This window comes from Alosa sapidissima, chromosome 2 (genome assembly GCF_018492685.1).
Source record: "Alosa sapidissima isolate fAloSap1 chromosome 2, fAloSap1.pri, whole genome shotgun sequence".
In the NCBI taxonomy this organism is placed as follows: domain Eukaryota; kingdom Metazoa; phylum Chordata; class Actinopteri; order Clupeiformes; family Clupeidae; genus Alosa; species Alosa sapidissima.
In genome coordinates, this window is record NC_055958.1 from 2745377 (window position 1) to 2762248 (window position 16872).

Consider the following 16872-nt stretch of genomic DNA (forward strand, 5'->3'; position numbering starts at 1 on the left):
AGGAAGGGGACGAGACAGTGCCGGCCAGGGAGTCTCATCCCCCCCCCCCCCCCCCATCTGCCTCTGCAAACAAAATAACACCACCACTGATCCACTACTCAAGCGTGTAGATTATTACTAGTACACAAACACTTCCATTGTATAGAAAAGACTGCACCTTACATCCCTATGAAAACAACAACATTGCCATATAACATTGTTGCCTCTAGTAGATTATGAGAATACTTTCTAGTTTAGAACTTCTTTAGATTTTTCTGTAATGAACTGAGATTCCTCCTGTCTGCTGTTTTTAACAAGAACATCCTGCTTTGGCAGGGAAGTGAGTCATTCTATTGAGGAGTTCTGAGAAGTGAATGGTCCATTAGCGTATGACAAAAGCAAATTAGTAGAGGACCAATTACTGGTGAACTGATGATTCAGCCATACTGTATGTCTGATGACATGGAAGTGGACCACCTTAACAAGTTTTATCAAAGCTGTAGGTTGAACATGTATTACCACAATTGCTTTACTGACTAATGGACTTCTACACTAAAACTACATTTGTATGTGTCTGTATAGCTTTCTTATACATTAAAACTACATTTGTATGTGTCTGTATAGCTTTCTTCTACACTAAAACTACATTTGTATGTGTCTGTATAGCTTTCTTATACATTAAAACTACATTTTGTATGTGTCTGTATAGCTTTCTTATACATTAAAACTACATTTGTATGTGTCTGTATAGCTTTCTTATACATTAAAACTACATTTGTATGTGTCTGTATAGCTTTCTTATACATTAAAACTACATTTGTATGTGTCTGTATAGCTTTCTTATACATTAAAACTACATTTGTATGTGTCTGTATAGCTTTCTTATACATTAAAACTACATTTGTATGTGTCTGTATAGCTTTCTTATACATTAAAACTACATTTGTATGTGTCTGTATAGCTTTCTTTGTAATGCAAGTATATTCTGACCAGTACAGATGCATGAGAGGAAAGAGAAAAGAGAAAGAGAGAGAGAGGAAGGGAAAAGGAAAATAAGGAAGAAGGAAATAAAGAGAAACAGAGAGAGAGAGAGAGAGATAGAGGAAAAGATAGAGAAAGATAGAAAGAAGAGAGAGAGAAAGAGAAAAAGAAAGATAGAGAGTGAGAGAGAGAGAGAGCGGTCTGCTCCCATGTCTGTCGTGCGTGTGTGTTTTTGTCCGGGCTCCTCTTTTCCGCGGTTCTCTCCATCCTCCCCTCTGCTCAGCGCAGGTCTCAGTCGGAGGCCCTGTTGGCTCTCTCATGTCTGAGATGGAGGATGGCTCTCCTCCGCAGCACTTTGATTATTTATTTAACCACCCGCTCCTCTTGTGTGTGATGCTGCCAATGGCTCGCACAAAACGCCTCGGTCGCCTCTGAACTTCATGTTTGCACTATTGTAGCACGTTTCTTTCATTTCCTGCACTCCTTTGAAATAGATTTGAAAATCAGACAGATATTTCATTTGAAGTCACTCTCTTTTTTCCCTCCATCTCTCTCTCTCTCTCTACCTCTTCTCCCTCTCCCTCTCTCTCTACCTCTTCTCCCTCTCTCTCTCTCTCTCTCTACCTCTTCTCCCTCTCCCTCTCTCTCTACCTCTTCTCCCTCTCCCTCTCTCTCTCTCTCTACCTCTTCTCCCTCTCCCTCTCTCTCTCTCTCTCTCTACCTCTTCTCCCTCTCTCTCTCTCTACCTCTTCTCCCTCTCCCTCTCTCTGTCTGTCTCCATCTGTTTCTTTTTTTCCCTTTCTTCACTCTCCCAGCTCCACATATCTTCCCGACGTTCCATGCGCCCATCCCGATCGACATCCGCCACCATGAGGGAAGATACCATTACGAGCCACACCCACTCCACGCCATGCATGGGTAAGCCTGACGACCAAGTGTCTCCCACTCTCCCACTCTCTCTCTTCTCTCTCTCCCCCCTCTCTTTTTTCTCTCTCCTTCCCTCTCTCTCTCCCTCTCTCTATCTCTCTCTCCCTCCCTTTCTCTGCCAACCGTTCCTTCTCCTCTCTCCTCTTCTCTTTTTGAACATGTCCTGTCTCGCCTGACTCGGACTTGGACCTGCATGAGCTGACAAACACCGTCCACACAAAAAAGGGAGAGCAAAGTTGAAGAGGTCTGTTGTTGCACCAAGCACTGTCCTTCAAACACTTCTTTATTTCCGCGCAACAAGTCCGTACAAAAACCAAACACCCACACAATGCAGCATTCTTCATTCTGACATAGAACACATGTTGCAATGCTTCCTGTGGCATTCTGAAGCAAAACACATGCGACCATTCTTCTGAACAGAATGCACTCTGGACAGTCGCTTCATTAAGAAAACATTTGCATGTTTTTGAAAAGGGAACATATCCAGACTCAGTACCAGGTCACAGTACTGGTGTCAGAGACAGCTCTGCCCATGGAGGCTCCTGGAGGCATTGCTGCTTTTCTTGGGGCCCTCTCCAAACAGACTGCAGCATCTCCCACTCCAGCCAGTCCAATATCAAAGACAGATGAGACTAAGGATTATAAGCACAGGAGTAAAGTGTGTGTGTGTGTGTGTGTGTGTGTGTGTGTGTGTGGGGGGGGGGGGGGGGGGGGCTGTTTAGTGCAGGGTTAAATAGAATGTCGAACATTTCCGCTCGTAGAGAGAAGCTCGGCCCCTACTAATATTTCACCACACTGGGACAGCTTTGCGATCCTGGCCCCAGCTTGAAACGCAGGGATGGCTGCCAGCAGACATCCTCTTCTTTCCCTACATCGGAAAGATGATCAGAGGGAGAGAGATTCCTCCTACCACACAGGGCCGCACACACACACACACATACACATACACTAGTGCACGGTCATGAAGGGACAACCGCTGAACAGGAAGGACAGAAGACAGGGCTGAAAGCAGATTGCTGCTCTTCCTGTGGAGGGGTGTGTGTGTGTGTCTGTCTGTGTGTTGTGTTTGCTTGTTCAGTAATTAGGGGGAAATCCTTCAATAATTGTCTGCTGTTGACTTGATAAAGGACTTAGGATATGCGTTATAAAGCAAACAATGTTGCGTATAGGGCAAATCAAAATCATATTAAGGTTTTAGTGACTTGAAAACCAGGCCTCAGTGCTGTTGCCACGGGAACAGAAGCTGGGCCATTCCAAGTGTTTCTGTATTCATTAGTATCGACGTAACTATTGTGATCACCTGAAATGTATCAGTTCTCAGAGTTTATCACACAAAACAAATGAATATAGAGAGGCCGCTCAGCTGGATCAGTTGCATTGCGGAGGTTTGGGCAGCCGGTTTTAAAATGCACAGATTTGATGGTGATGCATATGATGTGTCTGGTCGCGTTGTGTGCTATTTATCACCAGGCCCAGAACAGGCTGATGAGGAGGAGAGACGGAAAACGCACTGGTGCTCCATTGCTCTTCCCCCTGCTTTGATTAATGTGACTTGATCTTGACAGTGGCCTCCCAATTCATCAAGACCTTGATCTAGCTGTCTTTTCCACCGCCTGCACCAAATTCACCTAATTACATGTACTGCGGTGCGAGCAAATTAAGTGCGGTGTCAGTTGTCGGACGGGGGGTTTCGGCGGGCGATATGCTTCGTTATCCGTGGGCAGTGGCGCGGCATGTCGCGCGGGGTTGCGCGGTGCGATCATCTGGACGTGACAGCTCAGCGCGAGCTCCCCCTCCCTCCTCCATCACTGTTTGCATGTAGCGTAATGAACCACTGGAGCCTTTTGTCTCCGTCGTCATTCTCAGGAGGCCCGCGCCGGGACTTGCGTTCGTCCAGACAAGACGGATGCGACCGGCACTCAGGCTCCCTGTCCGATCCCCAGTATCCGCGCCGCCCTGGGACTTTTTCTTTTTCTCTTGGAGAACTTGCTTTGATGTCATTATTTTAAGCAGCAGAGGAGCACTGGGCCGTTAGTATCTTCTGAGCATGACAGCAGCTGTTTTTCTTTGCTCCTGTCAGGTTGTGCCATAGCAAACATTTGTACAACTAATAACAGAGCAATAATCACACAAAGGAAGAACAACCCTAGTTAAATTGTTCCACGGAATCCCCCTGGATGTCAAAAAAACATTGAGGCCTTCTAAATAATCCACCAAAGCACAATGGCTTAGCACGCAAGTAGAGTTTGTTCTCTTCGTCTTGTTGTCCGCTTTTTTTGTTGTCCTCAGATTATTTCTTTTTTGGATATTTTAGGTTTGAGATTTCAAATTAACGTCTAGTTAACTCTTAAGAGCAGAACACAACAAGCTCCCTGATGATCTGTACCAGGTTTGTTCCTGGGAGTCATTTCCCCTGCTTGGACTGCCTGTCAGTGTGGTCTCCCCAGCAGAGTCATAAATAAGTCTACGACTCCCTGTCATTTCCAAGACCCAGCGTGAGACCACCAGATCACCTCCTAAAAACCAAGGCCTTGGCCGCTGACTCATCCCCACCGACGGTACCACTCCGCTCGTCTCTGGGCCTCCTCGCAGGACTTTCCGTTGACTCACGTCCAGGACTGGCTTCTTCAAGAACAAGCGCAGGGTTTAAGAGACATATACCACAAGAACATTAAGGGCCATTTGAGGTAACCACGGAAACTGCTTCCAATCTTGTCTCATACTTCTGTCACAGATAAATCCTTTGAATTAGAGTCAATTTAGTATTTTACTGTATGAGGGACTGATATGGTGTACTGTACATTGGTATATTTACATTTAACTGTTGTCCACTGCAAGTATAAGTCCATTAAACAGTTGTCCACTGCAAGTATAAATCCATTTAACAGTTGTCCACTGCAAGTTTAAGTCCATTTAACTGTTTTTAGTGCTCAGGAGTGTGGGGGCAAAAAATGGCAGGTTGTGAACAGTCGTTCTGCTTCACTCAAAAACAAATGTTCAATATTAGTAGCATCAAGCAAATCCAGGGCTGCAAAACAGACAGTGGTGCTTACCCCTGCCTGAACCTTTTTGCCTGTCTGCCTTTCATAAAGGAAAAAAATAAATGGCAAATTTGCATTTTTTATTTAATTTCCTAGGATTTACTCAACATAAACATTATCCGCTAATTGTAAGTTACTGGAAAACGTAACATTGCATGTGCATATTATTTGTGAGGTGATATTGGACCAGTGTCTGAGTCTATCCTTCATACCGATCTCCTGAGGACACAAGAGTGAACAGAAAGCTGAAAAAGTCACTAGGACGTGCCACTTCCACACTAGGCTGGGGATAGCGCTTCCCTGCCAACACGCTAACGGCGTAATTAGTGTCCAAAATCCTGTTTTTCCGTTCCCAGAAACCTCAACGACAACAGACCGAACGAATGAGAAAAACAGATCCTTCCTCGTCGTTGCACTGGTATTTTTCTTTTGGGTGGGGGTTAGCGGCAGGGGGCTGGGGGGTCGTTTGGAAGTGAAATGATTCCAGAGCACCCCACCACCCTTCTGCACTAGCAGATGTGGTTCATTCCGCAAAACAGTCAGTCCATCATGGGGTAGTTTTTATCCCCCTTCAAACTGACTTGAACTGCATTTCGAGGGATGAGCTTTTTTGGTCCAGCTTTCAGGAGATTTAAGAGTGTTAACAAGTGTTTTTTTTTTCAGTAAGCATGTAGCTTAGGTCTCATCACTTGGTGTTAATGTTTTGTTAGTTTTAACCTAGTGAATGGCATAGGACCTAGTGAATGGCATAGGGATTGTGATAGCATCAGACAGTTTGTTTCTAGGTTACACTCCTTTTGTTTATGTTGTGATATTCCGTGTAGAACAGCCTTCCATACAGTTTCTTAATTGTGGGCCCCAAACTTCAGAGCGGCTCTCAACAACTACCATGGGAAGCTCATTTCCGTCTCCATGGAGACAGGAGTCATTTGTCTCAATCCGACCAGGAGCTCAGAGCAGTGTGTCACGTCATAATTCATCATGGGAGCCAGGGGGGAACATGCCAGACCAGGCAAATGCAAACTTGTTGGCGGGAGCATGTGGCAATCCATTTTCAAAACTGGATACCTGCGCGCAGCTGAGACAGATGGGGGAGAGGAGGTTGAACAAACAAATCAAATAACAGAAGAATGATATCCTGCATGGTCTCTTTCCACAGAGCATACCTGAAAGTCGACTTGGTTCCTGGTAGGCCAAACAATTGGATTAAAGTGTTAGTGTTGACGAACTGTTTTCTTTGAATGCTTTTCTGTGCAGGATAGTGGTTCTAAGTGTTTGACAGAATGTTCCTGAGCACTAGAACAACTGCAGCATTGTAAGGAACAACCCTGTCATACAGATGACATAATCGGAATCCAAAGAAATTTCTAGTCACCGGTATAAGCCGTTAAGTACATGTCTGCTAGACGACAATTACAGACATTAAAAATGCTCCTAGCAATAAGGTTAGGTCCACCAGACACCTTCCTCTTCTTCCATTTAACAATACGCTCATAAAATAAAGGCTGTTATTTGTATCCTGTAACATCTCTCCCTAAAGCCACCCAAGCAGGTACGATCATGATGGAAGCCTGTGCAAATAACAGGTACTGATTAGTAGTCAAGTCTCTGTCTTACATACTCTGTCCGTGACTAAATCTTTTCAGAGAGAGCGGCAAAAAAAGAAGAAATGTTCATGTAACATCTTGTCAAAGAGAAGGTGGAACGACAAGCTTTCAATAATGGTAGCTGTCAGTGGGGCCTCCCAATTCTTCCCGTCTGACAGGTGAAGTTGTAAATTATGTCTTATTATTGGCGACTCAGACACTCCCTGCGTAATTTGCCTGATTTATGTAGTATGTGCGAACATGTCGTGTTGTCATTTTCTGCTTGCATAGACTAAATACTGGGAACGTGTGGGTAGTGAAACCTATGCATGGCCACTGGGTATATACTTTCATATACTTCAGCGGCCCTGAATGAATAGGCTGCCAGAGAGAGCGAATAGTGAAGATGCCTGTTAGTGTCGGAATCAAGTCACCTTGGTTTACCTGAAGGGATGTGCAATAATGTCGGTCATGAAGGCATTTAACAGTGAGAAACGGCACCATGTAGCATTTAGCTAAGGCAAAAAAATGGATGTTTTATTTAAAAATAAAATATTTAATTAAAAAAAATATTTTAATTATTTACTGCACATGTTACTGAACTGTAGCAGTACAGGGAATTGTCCAAAGTGAGTTAAAAAGTAATTAAGGCACTTCTTAGACTCACTCACATCACAATTGCTTCTTTTGTAGCATTATAGAATCACGAAACACTCAAGTTCACTGCAGTCCCATCACCACAGAGCCCACCACTGACACCAATGAACCCTCTGAGCGGAGGTTAGCCAGGAAGCTGTTTTAAAGAGTGCTAGCCGGGGCAGAGAGGGACAGGCCCTAAAATGCCAACACGATCGGCAATAACTCACACCGGCAGATAAGCCTATTCCAGCTCCGACTCACTAAAACCTCAAGCACACCAACACCACCCCCCTCTCCCTAGCCTCCATGGGCTCGGGAGAGAAAGGGGCATGTTTTGTGTATGGGGCGCCTGTTTTCTCTCAACTCGGCCCGAACAGAGCCTCTCTTCATGCCCCTCTCCACGAGCTGGGCGCCCGATGGCAGAAAGTTGGCCTGAGGACAAGCCTCGGTAGTCTGCAAGGCAGGCGCTTACTGGAAACCCAGGGAAACAGGCGGAGGGTTTAACCGTGCAGAGCAGGCCGTGCACGCAGAGTTGCTATAAATGAGGTTCTTCAGGTGAGGAGAGACCCTGCCAAGTCCACACACACACACACACACACACACACACACACACACACACGCACACACACACGCACACACACACACACCTCCATCGAATCTAAGCAGCACCTTTCAGATTGAAGCCCTCATAAGACCTGGTGTAAAGCTCAGTCACAGTTAACAAACTAAAATCACATGGATCTTTTCTACCTCTCTGGTTTGGCTTTCGGAAGGCCCTGCATTTCTGGGACATCATAGTTTGAATGAACCATAGCGTGATGATATGACTTTATGTTCTGTGCTCTTCAAGATTGATCGTTCACAAGCCCTTGCCAAATTAGCACTCTATGAAATACAGACGGTCTACTCTGGAGTTGTGCAAGCGGCAGTTTATCTAGAATATTCTGTGAAAGTAACTGTGCAACAGCTGTGTGAGGTCACAGACGTTGACAGTGATTAAGTATGTCCTTTCTGGGCCACTCCTGGTCTTTAAATACTCTCATTTGCTTTAAACAACAAAAAAAAAAACACACATGTGCCACATTCTTTTTCTGTGCCATGGCGTGTACTGTACAATAAGTCATGATGTTTTGGCCACATCTTCCTCCACACAGTCAGTACGTGCTGGAGTGCAGAATACACAGCTCGCCCAAAAATAAAATCTGGCTGAGTCTGTTGATGTGATCATTTCCTTTCCAACTCGAGAGAGAGAAAGAGTGTGTGTGTGTCTGTGTGTGTTGGGGGGGCGGGGGGTTTATAACAAATGGAGTGAGATGACAAACGCTGCTTTTGTTTAATAGTGTCTGACGTGCACTCCACCAGGCAGATTGTAGCCTTCATCTGAGATGGCAGCAGAGAGGCTGGGAAAGTGGGGGGGGGGTTTGCTCTTTCTTTCTTCACTGTTGGTCTCTGAGGAAACAGCCCTATCTAATAGTGTGTGTGTGTTATCTAATAGGGTTGTAAGACGAGAGCAGTAAAAATATACAAGGCCATTGCTGAGGCAAGTGTGTGTGTGTGTGTGTTTTCTTCTTCCAAAACACTTCTCAACTCAAAGTGTCTCAACTCGTAGACGGCCTTAGGCCTTTGGGAAAAAAAGAGAAGAAGACAATTCAAAACAATTGATGAATACAGACTCCCCATGCTGAGAGACAGACAGGTGGCAGAAGTGGTAGACAAAGAGTAAATTCTTTCAGAATGCATCTGAGTCATCTGACAGCAAAACCATTTGGTTTCAAAAGGGTTCATGATTGGTCTTACAGCACAAAAGTCCTCAACTAGGCCTCCTAGGTCGACACACCAAGCGCTCACAATGCTGCTAGCGCAGCAGAGTCGACGTGGAGAGCCATCCAACACTAAAAGCCGTACGTGTCAGAAGGTGGATTTACTGGCTCAGTGTGGCTCGACATCAAAGGCTTCGTGGGACCTCAAAACAAGGATGACTCGGCCCCTTCAGGAACCACATCATCTCAGGGGCCAAGATAACCATGGAGCCTCACGGTCTGTCTGTCATAAACATTCGCCGTCGTCAAAGCGGAGTGTGGCGAAACTTCAGACTTGCAAGATGGTTCCTCTCGCTGGATTCCCGTCGCCGTTGCCCTGTGCTGTTCTGACTCATAAATATCCCTGAAGACTCAAACACACGTCATGTGAGGGTGGTGTTTTTCTCAGAGATGAGCTAACGCCGACTTGCAAGTGGCCTGAAACCAGAAGAGTTGTCCGAGTCGGTAGTCATGGTTGGAGAGCATAACACACTGAACTGGAGGTGCCTTCAAATTCGGCAAACAGTGGTGAACAATGGTGGTGAATATGTTATTAGAGAAATAAACAAATTGGTAAATAAATGAATGTGATAATAATTAAATAAATGAACAAACTGGTAAACATTCCATTTTAACGGTCACCCTTGTCTGCATCTCTTTTGTTTGCTTTTTCTTTGCTACTCTATATCTGTCTCTCCGTCTGTGTGCAACTTTTTGTCTGATGCTTTTTTTAAAGTAATGAATCAATTTCAATAAAATGTCTAAAAATGTCTCTCTCTCTCTGTCTCTCCCTCTCTCCCTATCTCTATTTCTCTCTCTCTCTCTCTCTCCCTCACTCCACAGGCCTCCTGGTTTAGCGGGCAGTCCGGTCATCTCGGACGTGTCCCTCATCCGCCTCTCTTCCCATGCGGGAGGCGAGTCCCCGTTCAGCCCCCCCCACCCCTACGTCAGCCCACACATGGAGCACTACCTGCGCTCCGTCCACTCCAGTCCCACCCTGTCCATGATCTCTGCGGCCAGGGGACTCAGCCCTGCTGACGGTGAGGCGCACACACACACACACACACACACACACACCCACGCGGCAGCCATTATGTGCCAGAACACACACTACACACCAGCTTGAGGTGAAGGTTATATTGTGCACAACACACACACACACACACACACACACACACACTCACACACACTCACACTCCGTTCCTAAACATGCAAGCACTTGCAAAATTAGTCAGATGGGATTTAGCCTGTCTGAAGTTATAAATGAGTCTCTAAAAGAAAAGCCTCTCCTTTTCATCAGCGTCTGATTGTCCGGTGGATGACCTGCCTCACCGTGGTATGTATACAGTGTCTAAAGAAGGAGCAGCACTCAGTATAAAACCCGGCATAAAGCAGCACTCGGCATAAAGCTAACAGAGTCTAACATTCCTCCCATCTCCCTAATGTCACCAGCGCTTCACAAGTCAACAGTGAGTGTTAATGGATTTATAGTTATACACAAACGTTACATTAGGGAGGGGAGCTGTGTGGAGCTCAGAGTCTCGGGCGCAGTGCAGCGCAGCCGAGCGAGGTCCAGCTAAATGCTCTTTGTCTCATAAACACGAGCTGGACTCGGAGTCTCGGGCGCAGCGCAGCTGAGCGAGGTCCAGCTAAATGCTCTTTGTCTCATAAACACGAGCTGGACTTCAAAAGGCTCGGCCAGCTGAGGCACACAAGATAGGTTTACACAGGCACCCCCGACTCTAGTACGACAGCGCGTCAAAGTGACCAGAACACACTTTCACTAAATGGACTCCCGAAATTTAAAACTCGCTACTTTTTTTGGGGGGGGCTGTGGTTTTTCTTGAAAATCGTTCATTTTTTTTCTGCATGTTATGACTTCTGTGGGTGAAGGAGTGTGAAGAACAGCAGAGCGGGGTTTGAAAAGTAAAAACAAAGTGAGAACGTCCCTCCCCGTTGAGTCGACACGTTCCGCGATGACAGCGCCGTCCTCGCCCGCGACCCTGATTTCCAATAACACGTTGGAACGAGTAGCCCAGGCCCCAAAGCCGCACATAGATAAATCACTCGCCACCGTCTGTTGGCAGTAATGGCTTTGTGCTTTTACAGTTAAGTAAGCAATGCGGAAGCGATGGAGGCAGTGATTAACTGGCAAGCGAGCATGGAGCCGAGCGAGGGAATTAAGGTGAGGTGAGGAGAGGAGGAGGACAGTAAGGCCACTTACACGGGAGCCTGGAAAGTCCTCCCCTCTCGACCCCCACATGATGGGGTGTGGTTGAAGAGGCTGGGGTCTGGGCTGGGCAACAGCAATAATTCATTCCTCAGACTCAAGTATGTTTTTATTAGTAATATAAAAAAAAAACACATTTAAGTGCAATGATGTGCATGTCTACTTCAGCCTTGTGTACCTTTTCGTTGGAAACTGTACTTGCATTTACTGTGGCGGTCATAATCTGCAGATGACAGACTCACACAATACTGACACACACACACACACACACACACACACACACACACAACACACACACAGGAGTGAGAGAGAGTCCACAATTGTCTTTCTCACACCATTAAGACACATAAAACACATAAAATCTCCAACATTTCATAAATACAACAAACGGAAAAGCTCAAGTCCCTCCCTCTCACCTTAAATCTCACCTGTCCAAGTGTCCATCTGTCTCCAACTTCACACATCAGCTTCCCCAACCCTAAAGTACTAGAAACAAACAGAGAGAGAGGGAAGGAGAGAGAGAGAGAGAGAGAGAGAGAGAGGTGTCATAATCTGATGGTGCTGCTTGACTGGCCTGCAGGTGTGTGAGGAAAGGTGGTGGTGGTGGAGGGGTTGATTGAAGATGGAGGTGTGTGTGTGTGTGTGTGTGTGTGTGTGGGGGGGGGGGGGGGCTGTAGGGTAGAAAAGGAGTGCTTATCCAGGCCCAGTAACGGTGCAGAGCTACTTCCTGTTTCCTTTCTTCCCTTCCTGTCTGTCTGCCTCTCGTTCTTTCTCTCGTTCTTTCTCTCGTTCTTTCTCTCGTTCTTTCTCTCATTCTTTCTCTCGTTCTACAACACACGGTTGCACAATGGACACAGTTCCCCTTCCCTGACCACTCTATGGGCCAGATGCATGGGACCCACGGCCAACATATTCCTCTGACCACTCCATGGGCCAGATGCATGGGACCCACGGCCAACATACTCCTCTGACCACTCTATGGGCCAGATGCATGGGACCCACGGCCAACATACTCCTCTGCTGCTCTCATTGCTCCTGACACGGTTAATTATGGCCCGCTGGCCACAGGTGTGATAGTCAACATTGCCTTGGAGCTCAAGGGGGTCCTGTCATAGGCTACTACACAACGTAACACCTAGTGTGTGTGTGTGTGTGTGTGTGTGTGTGTGTTGTAACTTTTCTGCATATGTTTGTTTGTGATCATGATTAACCCGTCCTCTAGCATTACAGCAGATCCACTAGGGTCCTGGCCTTGCTAGGCTTCTTGCTCCCCATCATCATCATCCTCAGCAGGGTTTAAGTGACTCAAGCTGGCGGGATTGTGAAAGCAGTCATTCCAAAAGCACCCCCCCCTCCGTGAGTCAGCTCCATAACGCACCCCCTCCTCTCCGTGAGTCAGCTCCTAAACGCACCCCCTCCTCTCCGTGAGTCAGCTCCTAAAGCCTGTGAGGTCTCGTCCTGCGGTCAGCGCCGCTCGGCTGTTTATGCCCTTTCGTGTCCGCTCTCGCCCTGACTGAGGAGCTGGTGACCCCCCATAAGCACCTCCTAGCCCTCCTAGTTCATGTTACTCACAACGTCAGGCTTATCGGTGGCATCACTGAGAGAGATAAATTGTGAGAGGGATAAAACTTTTCGGAGGGGAGTGTGGTTCTGTGTTGGTGTCTGGTCTCTGGTCAGGGCTATGAGGCCTTGACCTCCGAGCACCAGAAGGGTGTCCAGCAGCAGTGGTGGTAACAGGGGTGGGCTTGTGAAAATATTGTAAGATGTCTGATTCAGGCGTTTGTGTGTATGAGTGTTTCTCTCTCTCTCTCTCTCTCTCTCTCTCTCTCTCTCTCTCTCTCTCTCTCTCTCTTTCTCTCTCTCTCTGTGTGTGTGTGTGTGTGTGTGTGTGTGTGTGTGTTGCTCACATACATCATTGAAACTATTTCTAGATTTATCTATCTAACTATCTATCTAACATTCAGAAAAATAGTCAAAGTTCTCAGGGTCGGAATTCAGCACTGAGCAAGATTCCAGATTGGATGATAAGGTCAACCTGTCCTTCCTTGATGTCCACTCTCTCTACTACTCTATCTTAAATGGCTCCCTTTTTCCCCCAACAGTGACCCACGAGCACCTAAAGGAGCGGGGTCTGTTCGGGCTGCCCCCTCCTGCCCCAGGCACCAGCCCTGCGGAGTTCTACCACCTGATGGCGTCCAGCCACCGCAGTCCCTACGGAGATCTGCTCATGCAGACCGGAGCTGCCGCCGCCGCCGCTGCTGCTGCCGCCGTGCACCTGCCAGAGTACATGAGCCCTGTGGACAGTGAGTACACACACACACACACACACACACACACACACACACACACACACACACACACACACACACACACTATAAAACAATAGATAGATAGATAGATAGTTAGATAGATAGATACTTTATTGATCCCCAAGGGGAAATTCAAGTATATACATATATATTATAAAAAAATTGTATTATATAAAAAACAACTAATAACTTCATTCACAGACACACACATGCACAGAGTTGGTTCCCTGCCACAAACTCACCAACTCAAAGACACAGAAACACCTCAGTGACCCCATGGCTTCACACACACACACACACACACACATGATCTGTTTACTAGCTCTCCCCTGCATAGCAGAAAGCAGAGCAGATAGGGAAAATAAGCTGTGACTTATCAGACTCATGCAGGCTTTTACAAGTGCCCCACATCAAAGTCCCAGCGGTTGTTTTTTATTTAACTTGTGTATAAAACACTACTCTTGGCCCCGGCCATCTGTAAACATTAAGACAAAACTTGGGGGGGGGGGGGGGGGGGCTGAAAAAGAAAAGAAAACTAAATGTTTATGGGCTGCCGCTGCTCCCAAGGCCTGTCTCTCATACGCTCTCAACATGCTGCAGGTGCCGTTATTAGATGTACCGTCCCACTGCCATTAGAGAGGAAACAATGTCTCACAGCGAGAGATGGAGAGCGAGAGAGAGATGGAGAGAGAGAGAGAGAGGGAGAGAAATGGAGAGAAATGGAGAGAGAGAGAGAGAGAGAGAGAGAGAGATGTTTCTGAACCACCAAAGTTTTCCACTGCTTTCATCCCAGGCCTGTGCGTCTCCACTGGGGTTCTGACGGATGGATGCCCCCTCTGGGCTCGCCTGTGTGTTTGTGTGTGAGGATGCAGTGGAGGGGGTCTGGGACTGCAGCAACTGGGCCTGTCTGCACCTTGGCACCGCACATGCTGGTGTAAGTACAGTGTAGGCCCAGAACCAAAATGGCCGCCTGCCGCTTGATGTTTTGGACTTGTGAGTGCGGCCGGGCTTTATGAATGGGCAACAGTGTGCATATGTGTGTGTGTGTGAGAGAGAGAGAGAGAGAGAGAGAGAGAGAGTGGAGGTGAGAAGGAAAGGGCTGTGTGTGTGTGTGTGTGTGTTTGTGTGTGTGTGTGTGAGCGATGAGCAGGTAGTAGAATGTCTGCTCAGCAAACAGGGCGATAGCAAATACTGGAACTCATTAGCTGGCAGCACCTATGATGGCTGCCCACCTTCCCCAACACGAGCACCCCCTCGTCCCCCAGTCTGGTCCAGTACAACCACCCACGGAAAGACAAGCCATTCAGCTTATACTGTTCTTGTTTTCCCTCTCCCTCTCTCTATTTCTCTCTCCCTCTATCTCACTCTCTTTCTCTCTCCCTCTATCTCTCTCTCTTTCTCTCTCACTCTCTCTATTTTTCTCTCCCTCTATCTCTCTCTTTCTCTCTCCCTCTCTCAATTTCTCTCGCCATCTCTGCTAACCCTCACACACCGTACCGGCGCCACGTACTTTTCGAGAAATCGACCGTTTTAAGTTACTGCTTCAATCAGACACGCGACAGGTATGCCTCCCACCCCTCTCCGTGAGAGTGTGAGCAAGAGAGAGAGAGAAAGAGAGAGAGAGAGAGGGAGAGAAAGAAAGAGAGAGAGAGAGAGAGAGAGAGAGACACTTTCTGAAGTCCCTACCGCCCAGACCACTCTGGGTGCGCCAATGCACTGGCCCATTAGCCGCGGTCTGCGCCCTCAGAAATGGCTATTTGCACAGAAAACAGCCGCAGAAACACCGGCACAGCGCGCCGCCACACACACACACACACACACACACACACACACACACACACACAAACCCCTCCACTTTCCCCCACGAAAATGTTATTTGCCGCGTGCGTCCAGGTCTGATGTGGTCTCTCCGCGTGTCTGCTCGCAGGCCTGCGGCTCGTCCGACCAGCACAGGGCCCGCATTCAGCCGACTCCGCCACCTTAGCGCGCCGGCCGCCAGAAACCCCTCGAATGAAAGAGCCCCTTCAGCCGAGGCACAGAGGGAGCGAGCGGGGCCAAGCCCATAAATATGCACGGCAGGGTCCCGCCGTTTGTGTTGGCCGGCCGCACTGATCAAATTCATACGCGTATTTAAAAATCAATTTATGGCCCTAATAAATTCAGCAGACCCACCACAAGAGCCGGTCCACTGTGAGTCCCTCAAAGTGCTTCCCTTGTGTCCCCTCCTCCTCCTCCTCTGCGCTTGGCCATTAACGCTCCCCTCTCCCACTACTGGGCCCAGGGAGGAACGGAGGGGTTTGGCTTTTCCTTTAGAAAAGTGATCGTTGATGTAAAAGCAAAGAATTTAATAAAAAACAAAATGAAATATAAAAAAAAACCGCAAGAAGCGAGATTTGTGTGTGTGCATGGAAAATTCACGAGTGCACATGCCAAGAAGTACAGTGCTCTGCGTTGAGTGAGTAGAGTTGAGTGCGTAGAGTGCCAAGAGCATTAAACACACACCATGGGGTTAAATGGCCAGAGTCACTTTTAAGGACATGAACATCTCAATGTTCTGTGTTAGTGTGCTTTAATTGTACTTTCTGCCACCCATTAAAGCCATATTTTCTCAAAGAAATTGCTAAAAGCGCAGTTGGAATTGACCATTCGTTTATGACCTCAGCATGATGTAAACGTAATTGGATGCTCAGGTGATTATTCTTGCAGACATTTACACAGAATGCCGTTCCCATTTCCGAGGACCTTGTTGTGTACAGTACGTTCCCACTGTGAGGTTATGGGTCTGTTCAGTCAATGGTTCTCAACACGTTTGTGCTGCTATGTGAGAGGCGAAAGCAAACAAAGAGCACCAATCAGCCATGGGAAATGGTTGAAGGAATAAGTGGTCACACGCCAGGCCCCGCTCAACCGTGACCAAACGCTCCGCTGCAGAGCCAGCTGTTGCCGTAAGAGCGGTCGTGCCGGCGGCCCACTCGCTAATGCTAATCGCAGCGTAGCGACTCGCAGAGGGAACGCGCTAAGTGAAAAACTCAATACAAGTGCTGCTATGCAACAAGCACCCTGACACACACACACACACACACACACACACACACACACACACACACATACATACACACACACACACACCCCACACACACACACACACACACACACACACACACACACACACAGGCCTGTATAGACACATGAAGCAATCGGTTCCATAGTCACGTTCCTGGGGGTCCTCAGTGAGCTTCTGCAAATCTATTGTGCATGCAGTGTTAAGTGCTCGCACTCCGAGGAAGAGTCTCTGCAGACACCATGTGGACCGCTCGCCAGTGGGCCCCTGGATGGATGGATGAATGTGAGCAGGAGCGTGCGCACACACACACACACATA

The 16872-nt window shown here is 47.4% G+C and overlaps 1 protein-coding gene across 1 annotated transcript in view; it reads left to right on the top strand.

Annotated features, from left to right (window-relative positions):
• The window catches only part of LOC121686928 (zinc finger protein GLI2-like), a 78143-nt gene extending 62540 nt beyond the window's left edge, over positions 1 to 15603 (top strand). The window contains exons 3-6 of the mRNA XM_042066874.1: positions 1776 to 1878; positions 9796 to 9992; positions 13285 to 13485; positions 15419 to 15603. Of these exons, the coding sequence (XP_041922808.1) occupies positions 1776 to 1878; positions 9796 to 9992; positions 13285 to 13485; positions 15419 to 15603 (686 nt within the window). The remainder of the gene's footprint in view (positions 1 to 1775; positions 1879 to 9795; positions 9993 to 13284; positions 13486 to 15418) is intronic.
• The last annotated feature ends 1269 nt before the right edge of the window (positions 15604 to 16872 follow it).